General features: G+C 39.8%; 1 protein-coding gene across 1 annotated transcript; it reads right to left on the bottom strand.

Annotated features, from left to right (window-relative positions):
* Positions 1–4,419: 4,419 nt before the first annotated feature.
* rbm6 (RNA binding motif protein 6) lies at positions 4,420–18,055 on the bottom strand. The gene is made up of 23 exons (XM_063473862.1): positions 17,935–18,055; positions 17,266–17,333; positions 14,537–16,055; positions 14,356–14,445; positions 14,168–14,237; positions 13,204–13,277; positions 10,191–10,265; positions 9,635–9,926; positions 9,372–9,529; positions 9,175–9,275; positions 9,008–9,077; positions 7,821–7,899; positions 7,670–7,719; positions 7,462–7,582; positions 7,281–7,378; positions 6,612–6,962; positions 6,370–6,519; positions 6,191–6,256; positions 5,884–6,114; positions 5,723–5,797; positions 5,531–5,628; positions 5,340–5,391; positions 4,420–5,233 (listed from the first exon to the last, which is right to left on the bottom strand). The coding sequence occupies exons 2-23, from the start codon at positions 17,310–17,312 to the stop codon at positions 5,138–5,140; spliced, it is 3,963 nt and encodes a 1,320-aa protein (XP_063329932.1). The 5' UTR covers positions 17,313–17,333; positions 17,935–18,055; the 3' UTR covers positions 4,420–5,137.
* Positions 18,056–18,405: the final 350 nt, after the last annotated feature.

The raw sequence follows: 18,405 nt of genomic DNA, 5'->3' as shown, positions 1-18,405 counted from the left end.
GATGTCTTGGGTTGATCTTCTAGATATCAGGTGTGATCTCTGATCTCTAGGGTTTAGAGAACTCCTGTTAGCTAACAACAGGAAACTGGGGCTACAATTGGCACAGGCAAAATTGGACAGCAGAAGATTAGAAAAACAGTGAGTCGCTGAGTCTCAATTTCTTCTGTAAAATTTGGATAGAGGGTCAGAATTTGTCGCAATCAGCATGAAAGAATTTATCCTGCCTCAAACCAAAAATACCAGCTGATCTTTGTTTGAAAGCCTAAGTCTACCTGAGTATTGACCACAAACTTCCCTTTATGACCATCTTCTGACAGCTGCTTCCAGCAGGATAACACACCATGACCACACCACAAAGCTCAGAACATCCTAAACTGGTTTCTTGAACATTACAACAAATTCATTGTACTCAAATAGCCTCCACAGTCACCAGATCTCAGTCCAACACCTTTAGGATGTGACAGAATGAAAGAATTGCATCATGGATGTGCAGCCGACAAATTAGCAGCAAGTGTGTGATGCTCATTGAATTAAAACAGTTCTGAAAGCAAAAAGGCCTCCAACCAAGGACTAGGATTTTGTACCTAATAAAGTGGCTGGTTTTAAGAGCTAAAAAAAAAGTCTTATTAGTTTTGGTTTTATTTAAGGCTTGACTTCCCATGAGGAACGGAAGAAGGCTTTGTGCTGAAACAAGACAATTCTTCCAGTAGATGAGTTGAATTTTTTTTTATTTTGTCCTGCTTTTAATATTTTTTCCTCTTAAGTACTCAGATGACTGGTGAAATAGGTTAAAGAAGTCCCCTCTTAACATGTAATAGCCACACTAATGCACCTTATGAGACAAGACATGAGTTAAAGATGTTTCGACATATGGTAGCACCTGAGGACAGACGAAGAAACCCTCAGCACTCTAGCATGTAAATCTAATCTTGTGAGGACTGAACATACAATTAGATAATTACTTTTTTATTGCTTTTGTGGTGAGGGGATTATTCTGCTGCCTGCAGCTAATATAGACACTTCCTTATTATGCACATTCAGCTTTCATATAAGAACCCTCCTGATCCCCACCCCCAATACAATTAACATAAATTCTCATATGGTTAGTGTGTTCATGAGCACATTGTTGGTCAAGATAAAAAACAATAGTTGGGAAAGATACTCACAAGATCATCATGTTGTCCTTTACCATTAGGTTTGCCAATCCATTTGGCACACAATTTTATAACAGAGTTTTAATTTGAAACCATGTAAAAAAAAACAAAACAACAACACAAAACAAAAAAACAGAGGATTTAAGGCTTTTTGGTTATTTATTTTTCCCCGTTTCTTTTAATCAAATTCATCCACACTACCTCAGGCAATGAAATTAAGTTTAACTGTCAGGAGACAACAGTGAGTCACAGAGCATTCAAAGCAACTGCCACTCTTGTTGATGATTAATATAAAAATGACGCAGGGCTGCTTTTGACTTTTTGAATCACATCTGAATCTGAAACGCTCAGATGAGCTTCGTAAATCTCGTACAGTTCTCCCAAGCAGTGTTAATGCAGAGTGCGCCTAGAAAAGCAACGTGGCAATAAAGATGAGAAGCGCTTATGCCAAAACCTCCTGAGTGATAATTAAATGAGACAACTGTAAATTATACAAAACTTGGAAGAGAAGTCAAAACAGGCTATGAAAATAGAGGGAAATGTTCCAACTGGTTGTTTTCTGTATTAATTTAGTGCTATCACTTCTGTCATTTCTCTGTCAGTTGGAGTTGGAGTGCAGGACCATGACATCATTTCCAAATGTCTGTAATGTTCTCACTGACAGGTCTGCCAGTGGGTCTCGTTCTGCTCTGAGCAAGGGTCCAAAATTTCTCAGCATGAGCCGCGCTCTGAAGTATGTCCCTCAACTCGCAATTATGAGGACATTTTCAAGATAATGTTGTGGATTAACAATCAATAACAGACAATTTCCCAACTTACACTTGAAAGACCAAACCAGATGGGGAAACTGCTCAGACAAGAATGATTTTCCTATGAACTTGCAGTGGTTTAGTTTCTTTGTTTGCACGGGGTGACCACAGACACATGCTACTCCTTAAGGGACTCTTTCTGCGTGGGATATGCTTTTGATCATTTGTCATAACGGACAGAGACGAGATCTGAGATGACCACACAGTCATCCTACATGTTACCATATTGTAAATCCATTCCATCTTTAATAATGCTATGTGGGTTATGTTTCTGGGGCTCTTTGAAGAGGGAAAAGCAAAATGGAAAAACAAAGTGATGTGGTGTGAATTACCTTTCGATGCAAGGGTGTAAATACCGGGGCAAAAAATTAGCAAAATGTAAATATATCCAATTTTTTAGCATCTTTTTGCATTTAGAATATTTCCACATCTGCAACAGCTTAGTGTCAGACCACCAATAAAAGCAACCAAATGATGTTTCTCCCTCCTCTTCTCACCCCTGTAGTCTGACAGCACATTTCAACATCTGAGAATCCTGCTGACTGTATCTTCTTGTGCCGTGTCCCCAGACTGCCGCTCCGGCTCCACCTGCCTGCTGCTAAAAGGCGTCAAGCTGGGATAATTGGCCCCCCTGTCCACTTTTTACTGCCATCCACAATGTCTGAAAGCTCTCCTTCACACGCACACGGGGGATACTAACGTGACAGTTCCCCCTGCGCTACCTCTCTATTTGGCCTCTCATCCTCACAGACTAACTGCACATTAATTTTCATTCCGTAGACCATTAGGACTGGATAATGATGGCATCTGTCACTGGGAGCTGGGGGTGTCTTTGGGGTCTTGTGACAGAATTGAGAAAAGAGAAATGGAAATGAGTCCACAAAAAAATGAAAATGGCCACAGATACCTTCTCAAAACGCCTCCCTTTAGCCCTTTGGGACAGTGAGGGGAGATAAAATGCTAGATAATCCCTCACCCAGTGTATTTATTTGAGTGCATGACTCACAGTATAAACACCTACTGATATTGTTGACACTGTTATACAATAGTATTATACAGGAACTGGACTGAATGGTAAAAGCAGCATTTTCAAATTTCCTAAATTTCTACTCTGACTGTACAATCACACATTTTATTTAACTTATAGTTTACAGGTCTAAAAATTATGTCACTGAAGAACATGAAACCCAAATCAATAGGAATCTTGGAAATAAAACTCCTATTTACATGGAAATACAAAGATCACGGCTCCAACTCCGCTCAAAATGTATTCATTTGATTGATGCCTGAAGATACAGTGACCTACGATTAAATCAAAATACAAGTTAATTTAAACATACCAGCAGGCTAGCAGGGTAGAAAAATCCCTGAAAATATGGAAGTAATTTTAGGACCTTTCAGTGTCTTAATATATGATCAAATGCTTGATTTTATCTGACACACAAGCTGTCCCTTTCCCAAGGACAGAGACTTACAGTGACCACAAAAATGCTTTAAAAACAAAGGGCTGCACAGTACATGCTTTTGTTATGGTAGAGTATGTTATTCATCTTTACATTGTATTTTGCTAAAATATACTTTCATTTTAGGTTATTTTGTATATGGCGGAGCATAAAGATTTTTTTGCTGCATAAAATGTGACATTTGAGCAAACGTATTACATAATATTCAGTAAACATTTCATACAATTTCCCCCTTCTTAATAACTTGGTATGTGGGAAATGTGGAAAATCCTGATAGCTGTCACATTATATTACTGTTAGTCTACATTTGGTAGATTAAGCAAAACAGAAAAGTTGTCAAGCTGCGCACATTAAAGAAAGTAAATTAGACAGGAGTACAAATAAAGACCTACCGCTTTGCTTTTGGAACACAAAAGAGCAATGGAGGCTTTAATTTGACTCCACATTTCTACAGATGTTTCTGCAGAGTGGCGATGAAAACTGTATTTTATTAAAAGTGTGTTTCTGTAGTATTATTAATATTATTTTAATTGCCGAGCAAAAATGAGCGCAAAATAAACCAAAAAAAACAAAAAACACCTGATGTTTTTGTTTCCAAGTAACAAAATCAGGTTTACACTTAACTATGTGGATTTGTAAGTTTAACTGTATCTACTTTACCTGCTGGCTGTTAAGATACGGGTGCAAAAACAAACTGGATTAATTCTTCCAGTTAGGCAAGTTATGGCCCTAAACTAAGCATAAAGTAAAAGGCATGACTGCTCTTGCACACGTGATAAGATGTTGGCTCCCTCCTGCTGTATCTGCTGTTTGTCACACTGATTGCAGCTCCTCACGCTCCCTGTTCTCAGAGTAGCTGGTATGCCAGCACATCATGCAATCCTCTACAGGCGCTGAACCACCACTGTAGGTCTTAGTTAAACTCAATAAAAGGAGAGATGGTGATGTTCTGGGTTCTGCAAATTGCAAACATTAAAACTACAATCAAGACTTACTGTAATGAATAAAACAATTTGTCAGGGCTGGTCTTCACCAGCATCCATAATTAGAAATATGCACATCCACTTGAGACCTTCGGCTGTCTTCAAGTTGGTGAAGACATCAAACGCATTCTTACTTGATTCAATTATCTCAACTGAATACACCAGTGGTCACACCAACATAACACGGCATCACACTGCCACCTAGTGGTCAGGAGATGTGTGTGCAGCTGACATGAACGTCGACGGACACAGAAACACGAGGTTAATTTCTTTCTTTCTTTCTTTTTTTTTTTTTTACTTAAAATATGCACATATATAATAATTTTAACCATTCAAATTAGAGTGTAAAAAAATCGTTCATTTTAAAGACAAAACGGTGGCCATAGTGACATTTCTTTAAAAGGGCGGGGAGAGAAAAAGACAATCTAGACACATTCACAAATATACATACAGGCCACAAAAAAAAGTGGGGGAAAAAGGGCAAAAAGTATTCAAATCAACTGTATTAACACTTCATATACAAAAATCCATAGAGTTTTTTGTGTGGGGTTTTAAGCTCCATTGAAGCCTTGCAATGTATTTTTAAGATCTCATTATCTGTCAGTGTTCAGTGTACAAAAATGTGGATCTACAGAGTAATAATGTCCAAAGGCATTTGTACGGATCTCTCACGCCATGGCATGTTTTTAACATTTCACATATCAAACAGAAGATGTGTTCAGATGAGATCACTCAAGTTCCTTGAACCGTGCAAACATGGCCTTGCGTACTGCTTGTTTGTAGGTGGCATGGTCCCAAACGACAGGCTCCTTCTTCTTCCTTGGCTAAAAAAGAAAAAAAAAGAACAAAAAAAAAAAAACTCAATAAGCTGTCCAGATAACAAAAACCTCTCATAATGCTAAAATCAATCAAATGAAACCCAGCACTTACCGCGACAGGTTCCGCTCCTAAACCAGGTCTCTCGCTGACTTTATTCATTTCCCTAAACACACGAAAAACTGTTAGGCAAATATGAGCAGAAGCATGCTTTAACTTTTTTTTTTGTTTTCTTTTGAAATCTCGTAATATTTACTTTGTTTCCCATTTTAGTCACAATAAACACATTTTGTTAATGCCTCTACCTGGAGCTCCCAGCCCAGGTGTTTTGATGCTGTGGTTGTGAGTGATGGTGTTTTCTTCTTTTCTGTTCTGGTGATTTGGGTGCTTCTCTGGCACTCAGCTGTAGAGGACACAATCACTTTTACTTAGTCTACTGAATTATCCACACAATACCCTCCTCTGCAAACGTTCCCACTCCACGCATGTCCACTTACTTGTCTTTCCTGGTTCTCCAGTGCCTCCAATTCCTTCTTTGACCTCTTGATTTTAAGGTGGATCTCCATATTTTGCTGTGGAGACAACAATGCAAGTTTTAGAGGCTAAATTTGTAGTATCAGTTTCAATAACTGATGATAGACAAGTCAGAGGGTAGTACTTTGTGCAGATCAGAAAGCTGTTGGTGACGGATAAGAGCATCCTTGTTGGGGAACTGCCTTCTACACAACAGACACGCCATCTTCTTCCAGTCAGTCAGTTTGTCGTCCTTTTCTTTTGACTGGCTGCTCTGAGTGGTTTTAACCGTCTCCTCCTCCTTTTCTTCCTCCACCTCTTCATCGCTTCCGGCTCCATAGTCTGATGCCAGCATACCCAGGGATCCCATTGGACGCTGAAAATAGAAGCAGATGAAGGTTAAACTGAGAATAACCAAAACACCAAAAATATGACCCAGAAGGAAATCTTACTTTTGACTTCTCGTCTTTCTTAGCAGGAGCAAGGGGCTTCTTAAAAAGATCATCTCCACCTGCAATCTGCAGATGACAGAATAAGAGGAAAAATGATTACAAAACAGCAGAAAGCAATAGCTGTTAGTCCTGCATGTGAAATCGAGTCGACTCAATTATGATGTTTGGGGGTCCCTAACCTTCCTTTCAAATACAGCGAAACCAGCATCGGCCGATTTAGACTGCCTCTTATCGTCGTCTGTTCCGGTCTTCAGCAGAGGAGATGGAGCACGCACAGTTTCCTTTTGACGATTCTGGATCTTCGCCCAGCGCTCCATATCTTTCATTATCTGCAAATAGGAACAAAACATTTCTCATCTATTTGCCCCCTGCACACATTTATTTAACATTATGCACAGCAGATTTGTTGCATAACTGATACCTTGACAGCAGCTAGGCTTCTTGGCTTCTCCTCCTTATCCTTCTCTTTGTCCTTTTTAGCAGAGTCGTCACCTTCTTTGTCCAGAGCAGCAGCAGAAGCTGAGCCGGGCTCCTGAGCTGAGCTGGCAGCTGAAACGGGAACTGGTACTGGAACCGTTGAAGCCTGAAGTGACACTGACGGCTTCTTCATTTCTAGAGGAGCATCTGCTGCTGGGTTTGAAAGAATGGCCTGGTCTTCAGCCGTCATGGTAACAGGTTGGTTATCTGCAGAGTTACTTCCAGGGACTGGGACATAGGTCTTTGACACAGCATCCCAGTACAAGTACTCCTGGGTTTGAGCATTATAGAAATACTACACACACACACACACACACACACACACACACACACACAGAATAAAAATTAAAACTTCTATTCAAATTCCCTTTGGGGTTGCTTAAAAATCTGCTAAATGAAATCAAAGCATCTTCTTATTACTTAATGATTGGGTCATAATTTTTAATCATCTAAACAATCAATATTCACAAAAAGAAGTGGGAGGTACTGGGTAGATGTTTTAATTATGCAGTGAAATCTACAACATACAAACTCGTATTCACATTCTTCACAGCAATCATTAATCTCACTGACTAACTAAACTTTGCACTTTTTAGGCAGCGTGGAGGCTCACCCTGGAGTTCGGATCGTAGTATAGCGTCGTCTCCGGATCGTAGTAGAAGCCTGACGTGGCATCATACAAGTAGCTAGACGTGTCTGGAATCTCAGCTCCTGGAGGAAGCATACCAAATGAATGAACATAAATACATTGGATGGTAGATGATCCTAAAAAAGACCCATTTAAACCGTCTAACCATAAATGTAGGCCTGTGATCCGTCTGTGGTAGCTGCCATCCCAGAAGACTCTGTGGTCACATGAGCTCCAGCCAACTGGTATGATGGATCCACAGTTGGAGGTGCAAGATAGCCGATTCCCTTTGAGGGGTTGAAAAATAAAAACAGTTATATGGTCACATTTCAGACAGCATATTTGCAACTTTGCCCTTTTGGTATGCAACCTACCAGGGTACCGCTGGGGTCTAATGGCGGCGCAGCATTAGACATCGCACCACCTGAAGAGAAACAATAGTTTTTAAATGAAAAAAAAACAAACAAACAAAACAATTATAACCAACAGGAGAGACACACTAGACTGTATCTGAGAAAGAGTCACCTTGCATTCCAGTAAGAGCACCAGTAGGTGGCTGCAGAGGCTGCAAGAACTGTGGAGGTTGTGGATACTGCTGCTGCTGCTAAAACACAGAAAGAAAATAGATCATCTATGAGTTTGTATCATTCACTTCAGCTTCAGTAATTAGAGAGCACTGCACATTTAATAATGCTGACTCTTATTACTTAGATATTTGATATTAAAACCCAGGACTACTACCACCTCGATAAACATGCAGAACAGCAGTCAATACCTGTTCACATACTTTTGCATAACACCTAAACATCAAGTCAATGTAACTCATTGCTGACAAATCATGATGCATGGCAGCACTTGTCAATTAGTGATGCTTTTCATTTTATTTTATTTATTTTTTTAAATACCACAAGATATACAAATATAATAGGGAGCTTTTTTAAATATATGACTTTATAATTTACATTAAAAATGTGTAAAGTTGATGAGCACACAGCCTTTGGTCATGTGTCTTCACCCTGACATCATGCAGAGATGTTCAAACAAGTTCATTCATAATGCACGCCTCCCACGCTGCTTTTGGATGTTCTCACTACAGACATGCCCAAACAAACCACACAATCTTTAGTCCTGTTTGTATCCCTTGCTCCTCCTTCCTTCTAGCCTCTTTATCCATCTTATTCACTTTCAATCATTCCCTTCTCTCATTCCACTTTTCTTCACCTCCCTTCTCATCCTCACATCCTCCCCCACTGTGCAACTACTTTACCTTCATATAACTTTCACCCTCCTGTTAGCCCTCTATTTTCTCCTCTATGCTTCTTCGCTTTTTAACAGTAACTGCCCTTTACAGCACAGCATGGTAGCTCAGTGATGAGTACTGCAGTCTCACAGACAAACTACCTCACCTCAACCTGGGCGACCAGGTGTTTGTTTGGAGTTCTGTGTTCTCCTTAGTCGTTAACATCATTAGAAATCAAAGCTCTGGAGTTTAGTAGTATTTGTACAGAACTAATATTAAAGATAATATTAGAAACCCTTTTAAGCTGTTATGATCTTAATGAAATTATGCACTTAAATTCACTTTGCCTACTGAACTGAAGAAGGGGTCACTGCTTGGAGCTCCCAATAAAAAACAAAAAACAAAACCCTTCATGTGTGTAACATTCAAAAATGCAAGTTTCTACAATTTTTTTATAATTACCACAACTTACCCCGATTATGCTGCCGTCAGGTGGAAACCCAAGGATAGAAGTGTTTGATTTCTCAACATCTTTTTTGACACTGAAGGGAAACCAAAAAGAAAAAAACAAAAACAAAAGATAAGGATTTTTCTAGTGAACATGTCTGATTTGAAAATCTTTGCAACACAGTTACTTACTTTTGGTTCTTCAGGGGTTTTGCAACCTCAGCATATACTCTGACTCCATCGATATAAAGGGGCCTGGGTTTAGTGAGGAGTTCAACCAGACGTGTCACTTGCTACAAAAGAAGAAACAATGGTATGTTCCGGATACTGAACAAGTAACCCCATTACAAACTCAACAAGAATGGAAAAGGAGCGATATCTGGCAGTACCTCATGGGAGTCCATGTCAACAAAGCAGAAGCACTTTGATCCAGGTGGTTTGCCTTTCACTAGACGAACATTTCTCTCATCCAAATAAGCAAAGGGATCCAAGGCTTTCAGGATAGTCTCAACTGTTGTTGTGGACTTCACATTTTTTATTATCATGGCTGTAACAGTGACAACAATTTTTTACTTGATCTGTAATAGCACCTAACTGAAAACATATTCATCAATATCAAGATACAAAGGACAACAAACTGAAGTTCGCATACTCTTGCTGTCTTTAAATACAGAGTCAGACTGTTGTGAGGGGTGATGAGGAGGGTTGCGGTTGTTCCAAGACTCTGCCTGTTGCTCCGTATCATGCTGTTGAAGCCGCTGGTCCACCTGCTGCTGCCAGGCCTCTGGAGTGAGGTCAGAGCTACGCTGCCACTGACTATGGGAAAAGGGCTCAATCGGACCCTTTGGTCTGGACCCATTCAGGTTAATCTTCACCTCTTCCAAAGGTTCATCTGATATGGGCAATTGGGGCTCGTGGATTTGAGGTACTTTGTGATCTGATTCCTGTAGTAAGAGTAAATACGAGCCATAAATTTTAAAAAGCATTTTTTCATGTTCTCTTTTACTTTACAGATATTTTATTCTTTACTTTATTTACAAAGTTTTCTTGTTCCTATAAGCTACTATAAGTTACTATTGTTGCTGTTTTCTATTAATGCAAGCCCAATACTTAGATCTACTCTGTTCAATCCAAGATCAATGTGTTCTGATTATTCAGAAGAAACTGCTTTTTGAAGATGAAGAACTAAAGATTCTTTATTCACTCACATGAACACGTCTTTCACACTCTTCTGGCTGGATATACTTCATTGAAGCAGTTCTAGTGCCAACCTTTATAGACCCCTGAAAGAAGAACAGAAAATACCAGTCAACACTAAACTTCCCAGTTACTCATATCTAAAATACCAGTGACACCCAACATGCACTGTGGCAGGTTTAGCCCTCCTCTCTTCTATGAGGACAAAACGGGCCATCACTAATGAAAGAGTGCAAAGCCCATGTCCATGGCCCATGCTACACATGGGTCATTAGTCCCCGAAAAAACAGCTAGTTGCAAGGGGACCACAAATAAGCGCTGTCTATGGATTATATTCATTACTACTCTATCAATAGATAAAATTATCATGTGGGCCATTATAATCTCCCATTTCTTGAGCCAAAGTAACATGCTGAAATGTATTTTTTGCCCAACCAAAACCCAAAGCTATGCAACTCACTATTAAACAAGAAAAAGACAGCGAACCCTGAACTGAAGAGCTAAAACTAGGAAATGTTTGTCTTTTTTTTGTCAAAAATACCTGAGATCATACCAATTTTTTCCCTCTCAATCCACCAGCCTTATTAAACAGTTGGCACATGAAGTCTGAGAAGTGTCATTAGAATCAGATCAGAATGTCTACAGTTGTCCCTTTCTCACATGGAGCACGCAGTAGATATGTCCACATTTGATGCATTCTCACTACTACAAACATTCCAGTTGGTTTAGGCCAGAGAGTTGCATAGTCAGAGTGGGTTGTGAAGTCACCAGACCTGCACTAGTCTCACATTTGCAGAATCAGACGTAACGCAGACTTAGATATAGGGAGCTGGTCCAGACATTAGAAATTTCACTCTTGGTCTAGAAGTCAGCCATCCACGGAAGAATAAAGATCACTATAAAGTGCTAGATGAGAACCAAATTCTGAGCAGATGAGTTGTACAAACCAAACATTGCCACTGTAAATAACCCATTTCCAACACCAGGCTGTATCTGCATGAGATGAGATGTATCCAAGCAAAACCTACAGTACGTATAAATGTTTTACAAATTTGAACCATTTATCATCCATAACCCTGAGGTACATTGTGGAAGTCAAAAATGCATCCGAATGTGGCCAGTGTGTCTTCATTCCAGAGCCATTATTTTACCCCCCAAAAACTAGAGCCATCCTTTTCCTCTCCTAGGAGTTTCAAGGTGGATAATTAAATATTTGTCATTAAAACCTGACAACTGATTCCATCATTTTTTTTTTTTTTTTTTGAACGAGCCGATCACAAGCTGCTGAACATGTACGAAAATAAATAAATAAGTTATTGGTGAAATAAAGGTGAAAAGCAAAACAGCCAACTTGAGCCAAAACAGCTACACATTTCAGCAAAAATCCAACTGCTCAAGATAAGTCAAGATCAAAGTTGCTCCAAGCAATCCAAAGGCCGATATCGAAAACCACAAAAACAAATAAATAATTGATGAGTTCAAGAGGCCAGCAAGAATTTGCAAGACTTGCATTCTGAGAAAAAGTTGAAGATAACTGAAATTGAACCGAAAACACAAGACATGCTGCAGAAACTTGAAGACAAGACTGTTTGCAACTGTGTCTTGAAGCTTTGTGAATCTGTATTCCCCACTTTCAGGCATTCCATGAAAAATTGTGTAGTCAGAGAATCCATCCAATAAATGTTGTGGCATAGCACCAAAAACAAAAATGTCAACATAATAAATGACCCTAAAGGAACAGTCAGAGGCTCGATCACAAATCAAACAGCTTCATTACGAGGAAACCCCAAAATAACTTTCTTGGCGATTCAAAAACAGCTGAGATAATATAGTCAAAAGTCGTCCAGTTATTTCAGTTTGCACCAAAGTCATGAAGCAACAAACTACAGCGCCAAGCTGCAAGCACAGCTAAAAGCTCTCGAATGCAAAGTAGTTACAGACATTATAGATAAGTGGGTATTCACTATAGTGCTTTACCTGTCCTAAAATTACAACTGGAAAAGGTTTCAATCAAGACCCATTTAAAAAAAATAATAATTTGAATGAAGACAGTCAGCAACACAGCTTACAGCCACCACACACAACTCCTACAAAACAAATACGGTCAACTGGTGAAAAGTGACATCTTTCAGCTACTTCAATCAATCAGTTACATTTCAGCTACAATACTGTTTTTCAACCCCAAGGCTCAAGATGAATCGACTGTCACTTTCTGATATGCCTTCAAACTCTATTCCTCAAACTTGGAATCTTTCAAAGGATGCTGGTACAGAAAACGAGCACCAATCAGCCTCCTTTTTTTTTTCCTTTTATGGGAAATCCTGTGAAAATTGCTATGTAAAATGTTAAAACTTGCAGCTGCTTACTTGAAAACAAAATGCCACCACAGGATGAGAACGACGAGTACTCCAAATTTCGTAAGACATAAAGGCACCCATGTGTCGCAAGCAGCAAAAAATTTCCTTTGGTCTTCATAACCAAATAGAGTAAACATTCGAGTTTAAAAAGAATAAATGTTAAAAATAAATGATTCGTTGTAGATAATGAGAGCAGCTTTTCAAACGTTAAACCATGCAAGAACTATATTTATAGTTTCTGGTTAAATACGTTGCAGTGTTACTCGTTTGGCACATCATGGCTGAAATCTGAAACGTTAGGACTAGTAATCAATAAAAGGAAAACCAGTTACTGTCTGTACATAGAGTTTTAAAGTTATATTTTTTCTAGATCTATTTAATAGCTTATCTGTGGTATAATTATGGCTGTGTGGATAAGCACTGATATGTTAATAAAAGAGATTAGGACCACCTATTAAAATATATATGTATATATATATAAAAAGAAAAAAAAAAGATCTCTTAAACTGTCGACATCTGACATCATCTGCTCAGCCAAGATGACTTCACTAAGAATTAAAGCAATCCCTTCCATGGTTCTCTTCCTCCCCATTTACTAAATGCCCCCTCAACCCCTAGTAATCCTGATGGAAGAGATGGCCTTCGTAGAGTGACGAGGATGGGCCACCTTGTTGGACTCCATGAAGTGGACTGCATCCTCGAGGTTTAAAAACTCCACATAGGCCGTATCGTAGCTGTAACCTGGGGACAGCATTTGAAATACAGATGGGTTTTTGTTAGTCAATGCCAGTAATGACAGTCACCCAGTGAAACATTACAAGAATGCATTTGTGAATACATCGAGATTAAAGCGAGCGAATTTTCACACCTTTACCTTTTCAGGAAAACTTTTAGTTTATGCCTTTTTTTCTTAATCAGTCTTCTGATGACTGACGACATTTCAGACTCGTCATGAAAGGCTTTGATAAGCCAAGCCTTAACAAACCACTGGCAAGTGAGTGTTTGAGTAGTGAGCACCACGGAGACAGAAAAATTTACAATTTGTGTTCATATCTAATCAAAAACGGAAAAAAGGCACCCATTTCTGTGAGGTGTTTTGATACATTTGACATGATCTTCACAAAAAAGCTCAGCATCATGAAGGCACTGCGTGTACAGCGACCCACTGAGGAAAACTTTCACACTAAAGCAGATGTTTAAATCAGCAAGATGAACAAAGCGCCAGCAGAGGGCTTTCCATTTCAGATTGGCAGACATCTTTTCCCCCCTGATCAGAGTACTTGGCTAGCGTCCCCGAAGGACACATTCAGCAAGTCACATGCCACACGTCTTTTTTCTGACGGGTCACCAAATATCACTCTCCAAAAGCTGCTAATATTTAATCTTGCTAAGTCTTTTTAAGCGCTGGCAAAGACCCCAGATCCTCAAACATGAAAAAGGATTGCAGAAACACCCCACCCCCCCGCTTCTTTTCACTGAGCAAGTTACCAGAGACAACCAACAAGAAAAGCAACCAAGAATGTAAAGAAATAAAGAATGCGGAGGTTCGAATGTCGTAAAAGCGAATCGTCAGGAGGACAGACTAGCGAGAAACTGTCCCAAACAGTTTCACAAAGAAATTTCATTCTTACCTGGCACAACCTTCTTGATTTTCATCCCCTGCATTGGCACACCATCACGAGCTGCAAAAGCACCAAGAATCTGCAAAACATTTCAAAATGAGTAAGCTATGTCATGTCTGTCTATGCCAATTAAAAACACAGTATGGTTTAAAAAATAGATGATGTAAAAGACAAGGTTGCGTTTCTATTTCAATTACCTGCTCCATTGTGGCAGTCTTAGGAATACCAGTTACAGATATAGTATTGGAAACGTTGTCTTCCATTGATGCACTCCTGTAATCTTGATCCTTTCAGGCAGCAGCCATTAAAATATTCAAATATTATTAATACAATATATTGTTAAACAAATACTAGTGAGGAAAACCAAATTACACATACCTTGGAACCAGAATCGCTAAACTTTGAAGGTGAGATTGGTTTAGACTCTTTAAGGAGTTTCTCTGGAGCTTGAAGTTCTTCATGTTTGTAGTCAAAAACCCCTCCAGAGCCTGTTCTGTAATCAATGTCCCTATAGTCCTGATCTCTTGCCTGTATAGTGCTGCTGCTTGGGAAGTCCTGTTCGGGCCCTAGCTTACCCCTTCCAGGTCCTTGATTTGGTGGGATGTCCTTCATCCCTTTAAAGCGATCAGTTGGCTCCTGAATTTCGTGTAAAGGATGATTCTTCTCCAAAGGCGGCCTTTCATCACAATTTGATTTATTGTGAATGTGCTTTGGGTCTCTTTCTCCAAGCCAATGTTTACCCTCATTTTCTCTTCCTTGAGGGCCAGCAAGGGGACTTATTTCTGGAAGTGGATGATCTTGTGGGCCTTTGCTTCCAATTGGTGATAGACCCATGGGAGGAAAGCGATCACCATGAGGAAAGCCAAGATCCTTCCGTGGAAAGTCAACAGATGGTCTATCCCGCTCATTAAAGCCTGGTGGATCCCTAATATTCACATCTCGGCCAAAACCTACAGGTAAGCTGGGTTCAGGTACACCACCCATACCTTTGTTGAAGAAAGAGTTGCTATCCTTTCGACGGTTCTTCCATTCTTCTGCAAGTGTCATCTCTTCACCACTCCGATAATCCATAAGGGGACTGTTACTCTGCTCAGAATATTCTCTCTTTCTGATAGTGTCTACTGCACCCATAAAGTCTGACCTAGGAGGACCAACATCTGGAGGTATGTCTGGTCTTCCTCTGTTTTGTGGAGGGACATCATTATTTCCGAATCTTAAAGGAGATCGATCTCTACCTCTAAATTCAGCTGAAGGTCCGGGACGATTTCTGAAATCCATATCAGAATCAAAGCCACCCCTTGCATTGAAAGGCGGCCCTCCTCTCCTGTCAGTGTCCATCATTCTCCTGTCACTTGCAGCCATGTCCATATCATAGCGACCTGCCTCTCCAATGCCCATTGGTGGTCTGTCATGCATGTCTATAAATCCATCCTTTCGCTCCATTTGATCCATGGGGAACCCTCTTCTTCCATCAACATTGGGATTGCTAAACCGTGGCATATCGTAATGGAATGGTTCTCTCTCCCTCATATCCATAAACCTGTTTGTTTCTCGAGGCGGCATACCCCTGCCTCCCATATCTACTGAGTTCCTGCTGGGCCCAGGGAGACCTGAAGAATTCATAAGTTTGTCTCTAATGGAATTTTCATAGTGCCGCCGAAGACTGAAATCAGGCTCTTCTCCAGGTCTGAAGAACTCTCTGTTTGGCTCCCTTCCTCGCATATCATGTGGGTCCATATCACGCCCCCTCATGGGTGGCCCATCCATCCTCCTCATTTCCATAGGCGGCAGATCAAGGGGTCTTGGGCCCATATGACCTATATTCATCCCATCTCTACCTCTATAGTCAGGCATGGGACGATCTCTGCCCCCAAACATTTCTCCACGGTGATCACCACTGGAATACATTAATATTTATTAAAATATTATTTAAAACAAAAAACAGGTGCAAGCATGGTAGAACTAAGTGACATCCAATGATTCAATTTAATTGAATTCACTGAGGCTTTATTAGCATGGGTTTCATGAAACAATAGTGCAAATGCATCAGAATTTATCAAGCTATTTGGATAGTACATCATGACAATAATCTGTACATTAATAGTTTTATGCTTTATGTTGACAACATAAAAATACAGTGTATCACATGCATGTCTGTGCGCATAGGTAATTTAAAGTCCTTAGGTTGTGGCATGTTAATTAAGAATAGGTATTCTTTGAAAGAATATGTATTATGTAGATTTTGTAAATTTAAATATACAAAATCTGAGGATTTACTTTGTTAAAGCAACTTTTACATTTCAGAAAATGAATGTCTGTCTTAACCTTACTTGCTTAACAGTTATCACTGCCCACATATAACCTTCATATCATCTTAAGATGTTTATTCTTTCCCATTTTCAAAATAGGATTCATTATATTTTTATACCACCAGCTGTATAGTTTTACACCAACTGGTGTTGGGCTAGGAGTGGGAACTGCATCGTTTCTGAGAAGGACCAGTTAGTCCCAGCACCAAATGACACAGCAGCTGTTGTGTGTGGGGAGCTTTAGCATGGAGGTTTTTATAGGTTTGGAAAAAAATTTGAGTGAGAATATTTAGTAGAGGTCTGTGTACTTATCTACATGTATTTGTTTGTGGTTCTTTGTCTACATGAGAAATGCCTCTACAGACTTTTGCTAATAAAGGTTCTGACATGTCCCCCATTGTGTAGTGCTGAGTGGACCTCATACTTCACTACTCTATAGGAATATGGATAATCTTAAGCCAGATTTGACAGTGAGCGGATATGTTTATCCAGATCAATACAAACATTCGATGGTTCAAGGTAGGTAGCAAAATGTAATGCATAACTTTTTCAAATTAATTATAGTGCCAAATCACATCAGCAGTCGCTTAAAGGCGCTTTATATTGTAAGGCAAAGACCCTACAATAATACAGAGGAAATACTACATCAAGATTGCAATCTTACAAAATATGCAAATACATTTCCTACTGCTTGCAAATAGCATTACAGGTAAAAACATGTGCAATTGGGCAAAAATAAATACACAATAGCACATCTTAAAGTCAGTATGCGCTTATGACTAAATGATCCTCGTTTACCGAAAGGGTGGTCCTCCCCGTGGTCCTTGCCCTGGTCCATCCCACATTCTTATAAGTCAGTATCCTATCTGCAGAGAAAAAAAACAAATTGCATTATTATCCACACCATCTAAGCTACCCATGGTACATTGGTCATTTAATAATAAAGCTGATAACTACTGGGCTTTGACAGAAAAAAAAAACCCAATAGGACTGATCAGAAATCTCTGAATGCACAATCACATGAAAGTGTCCATTTATATGTCAGGAAGAGCGCTATTAGGCCGATACAAAGATGATTTTCAAAAGATGGCTGCACGGGATAAACATGCAGTGTGGCGTGAGTGCTAATGGTGGCCTACAAAAGAACGGCTCGCTAATTATAGCCATAGGTAGGCCTCACAAAACTACGCCACAACATAGACAAATAACAATGATGTCCTACTAACTGAACTGCGAAGGAATTCAACGACACGATCGAATCATTTCATCAGCGACAGTGATTTAACTTGTAAGACCGTCGTAACAAAAGTCAGTCTACCGTAAGTGATGAGTGACGCTATCGAAGCTAACGTAACTTGGCTAACGATTAAAGGACGTTTTCGTTTTCCAAGCTTCCAACGGCGCAGCACCTTCACCAGGGCTTATTTTTCAGTATTATTACGTGTATATTCAGTCTATGGAACCCACCTCGGTTGCTCCTCGAGCTGAGAGTTGATACTGCGAGAATTTGTCGCTCAGACCGTCGATGGCTTGAACGAACTACCGAAAAATGGAGGCGTGTGCTCTTCTTCTACAGCTGCTGCAGCGCAGACTCGTCTTCTTCGTTTTTGTTATATTATACCTATGCAGGGCGAATTGCTGCCACCCAGCGGTTATTAAATGCAATAATAACAACAAGAAGAAGAAGATGATGATCTCCTCCCACTGCACCCCAAAACTTTCTCTGTGGTCTTTCTCTTTTACCTCCTGTCTGGAAGTTCCATGTTCCACTACCCTTGTCCAGTAGATCCACTATCCTTCCTCTGCACATGTCCAAACCATTTCAGCCATCCCTCTCTAATTTTACCTCTATGACGTGCTTTCTAATTTCTAATCCTGTCCTTTCTGGTCCCCCAAATGAAAATTTAAGCATCTTCCACTCTGCCACCTACAGTTCCT

Source organism: Pelmatolapia mariae, linkage group LG5, assembly GCF_036321145.2.
Source record: "Pelmatolapia mariae isolate MD_Pm_ZW linkage group LG5, Pm_UMD_F_2, whole genome shotgun sequence".
Taxonomy (NCBI): Eukaryota; Metazoa; Chordata; class Actinopteri; order Cichliformes; family Cichlidae; genus Pelmatolapia; species Pelmatolapia mariae.
This window is presented reverse-complemented; position numbering and strand designations above follow the sequence as displayed.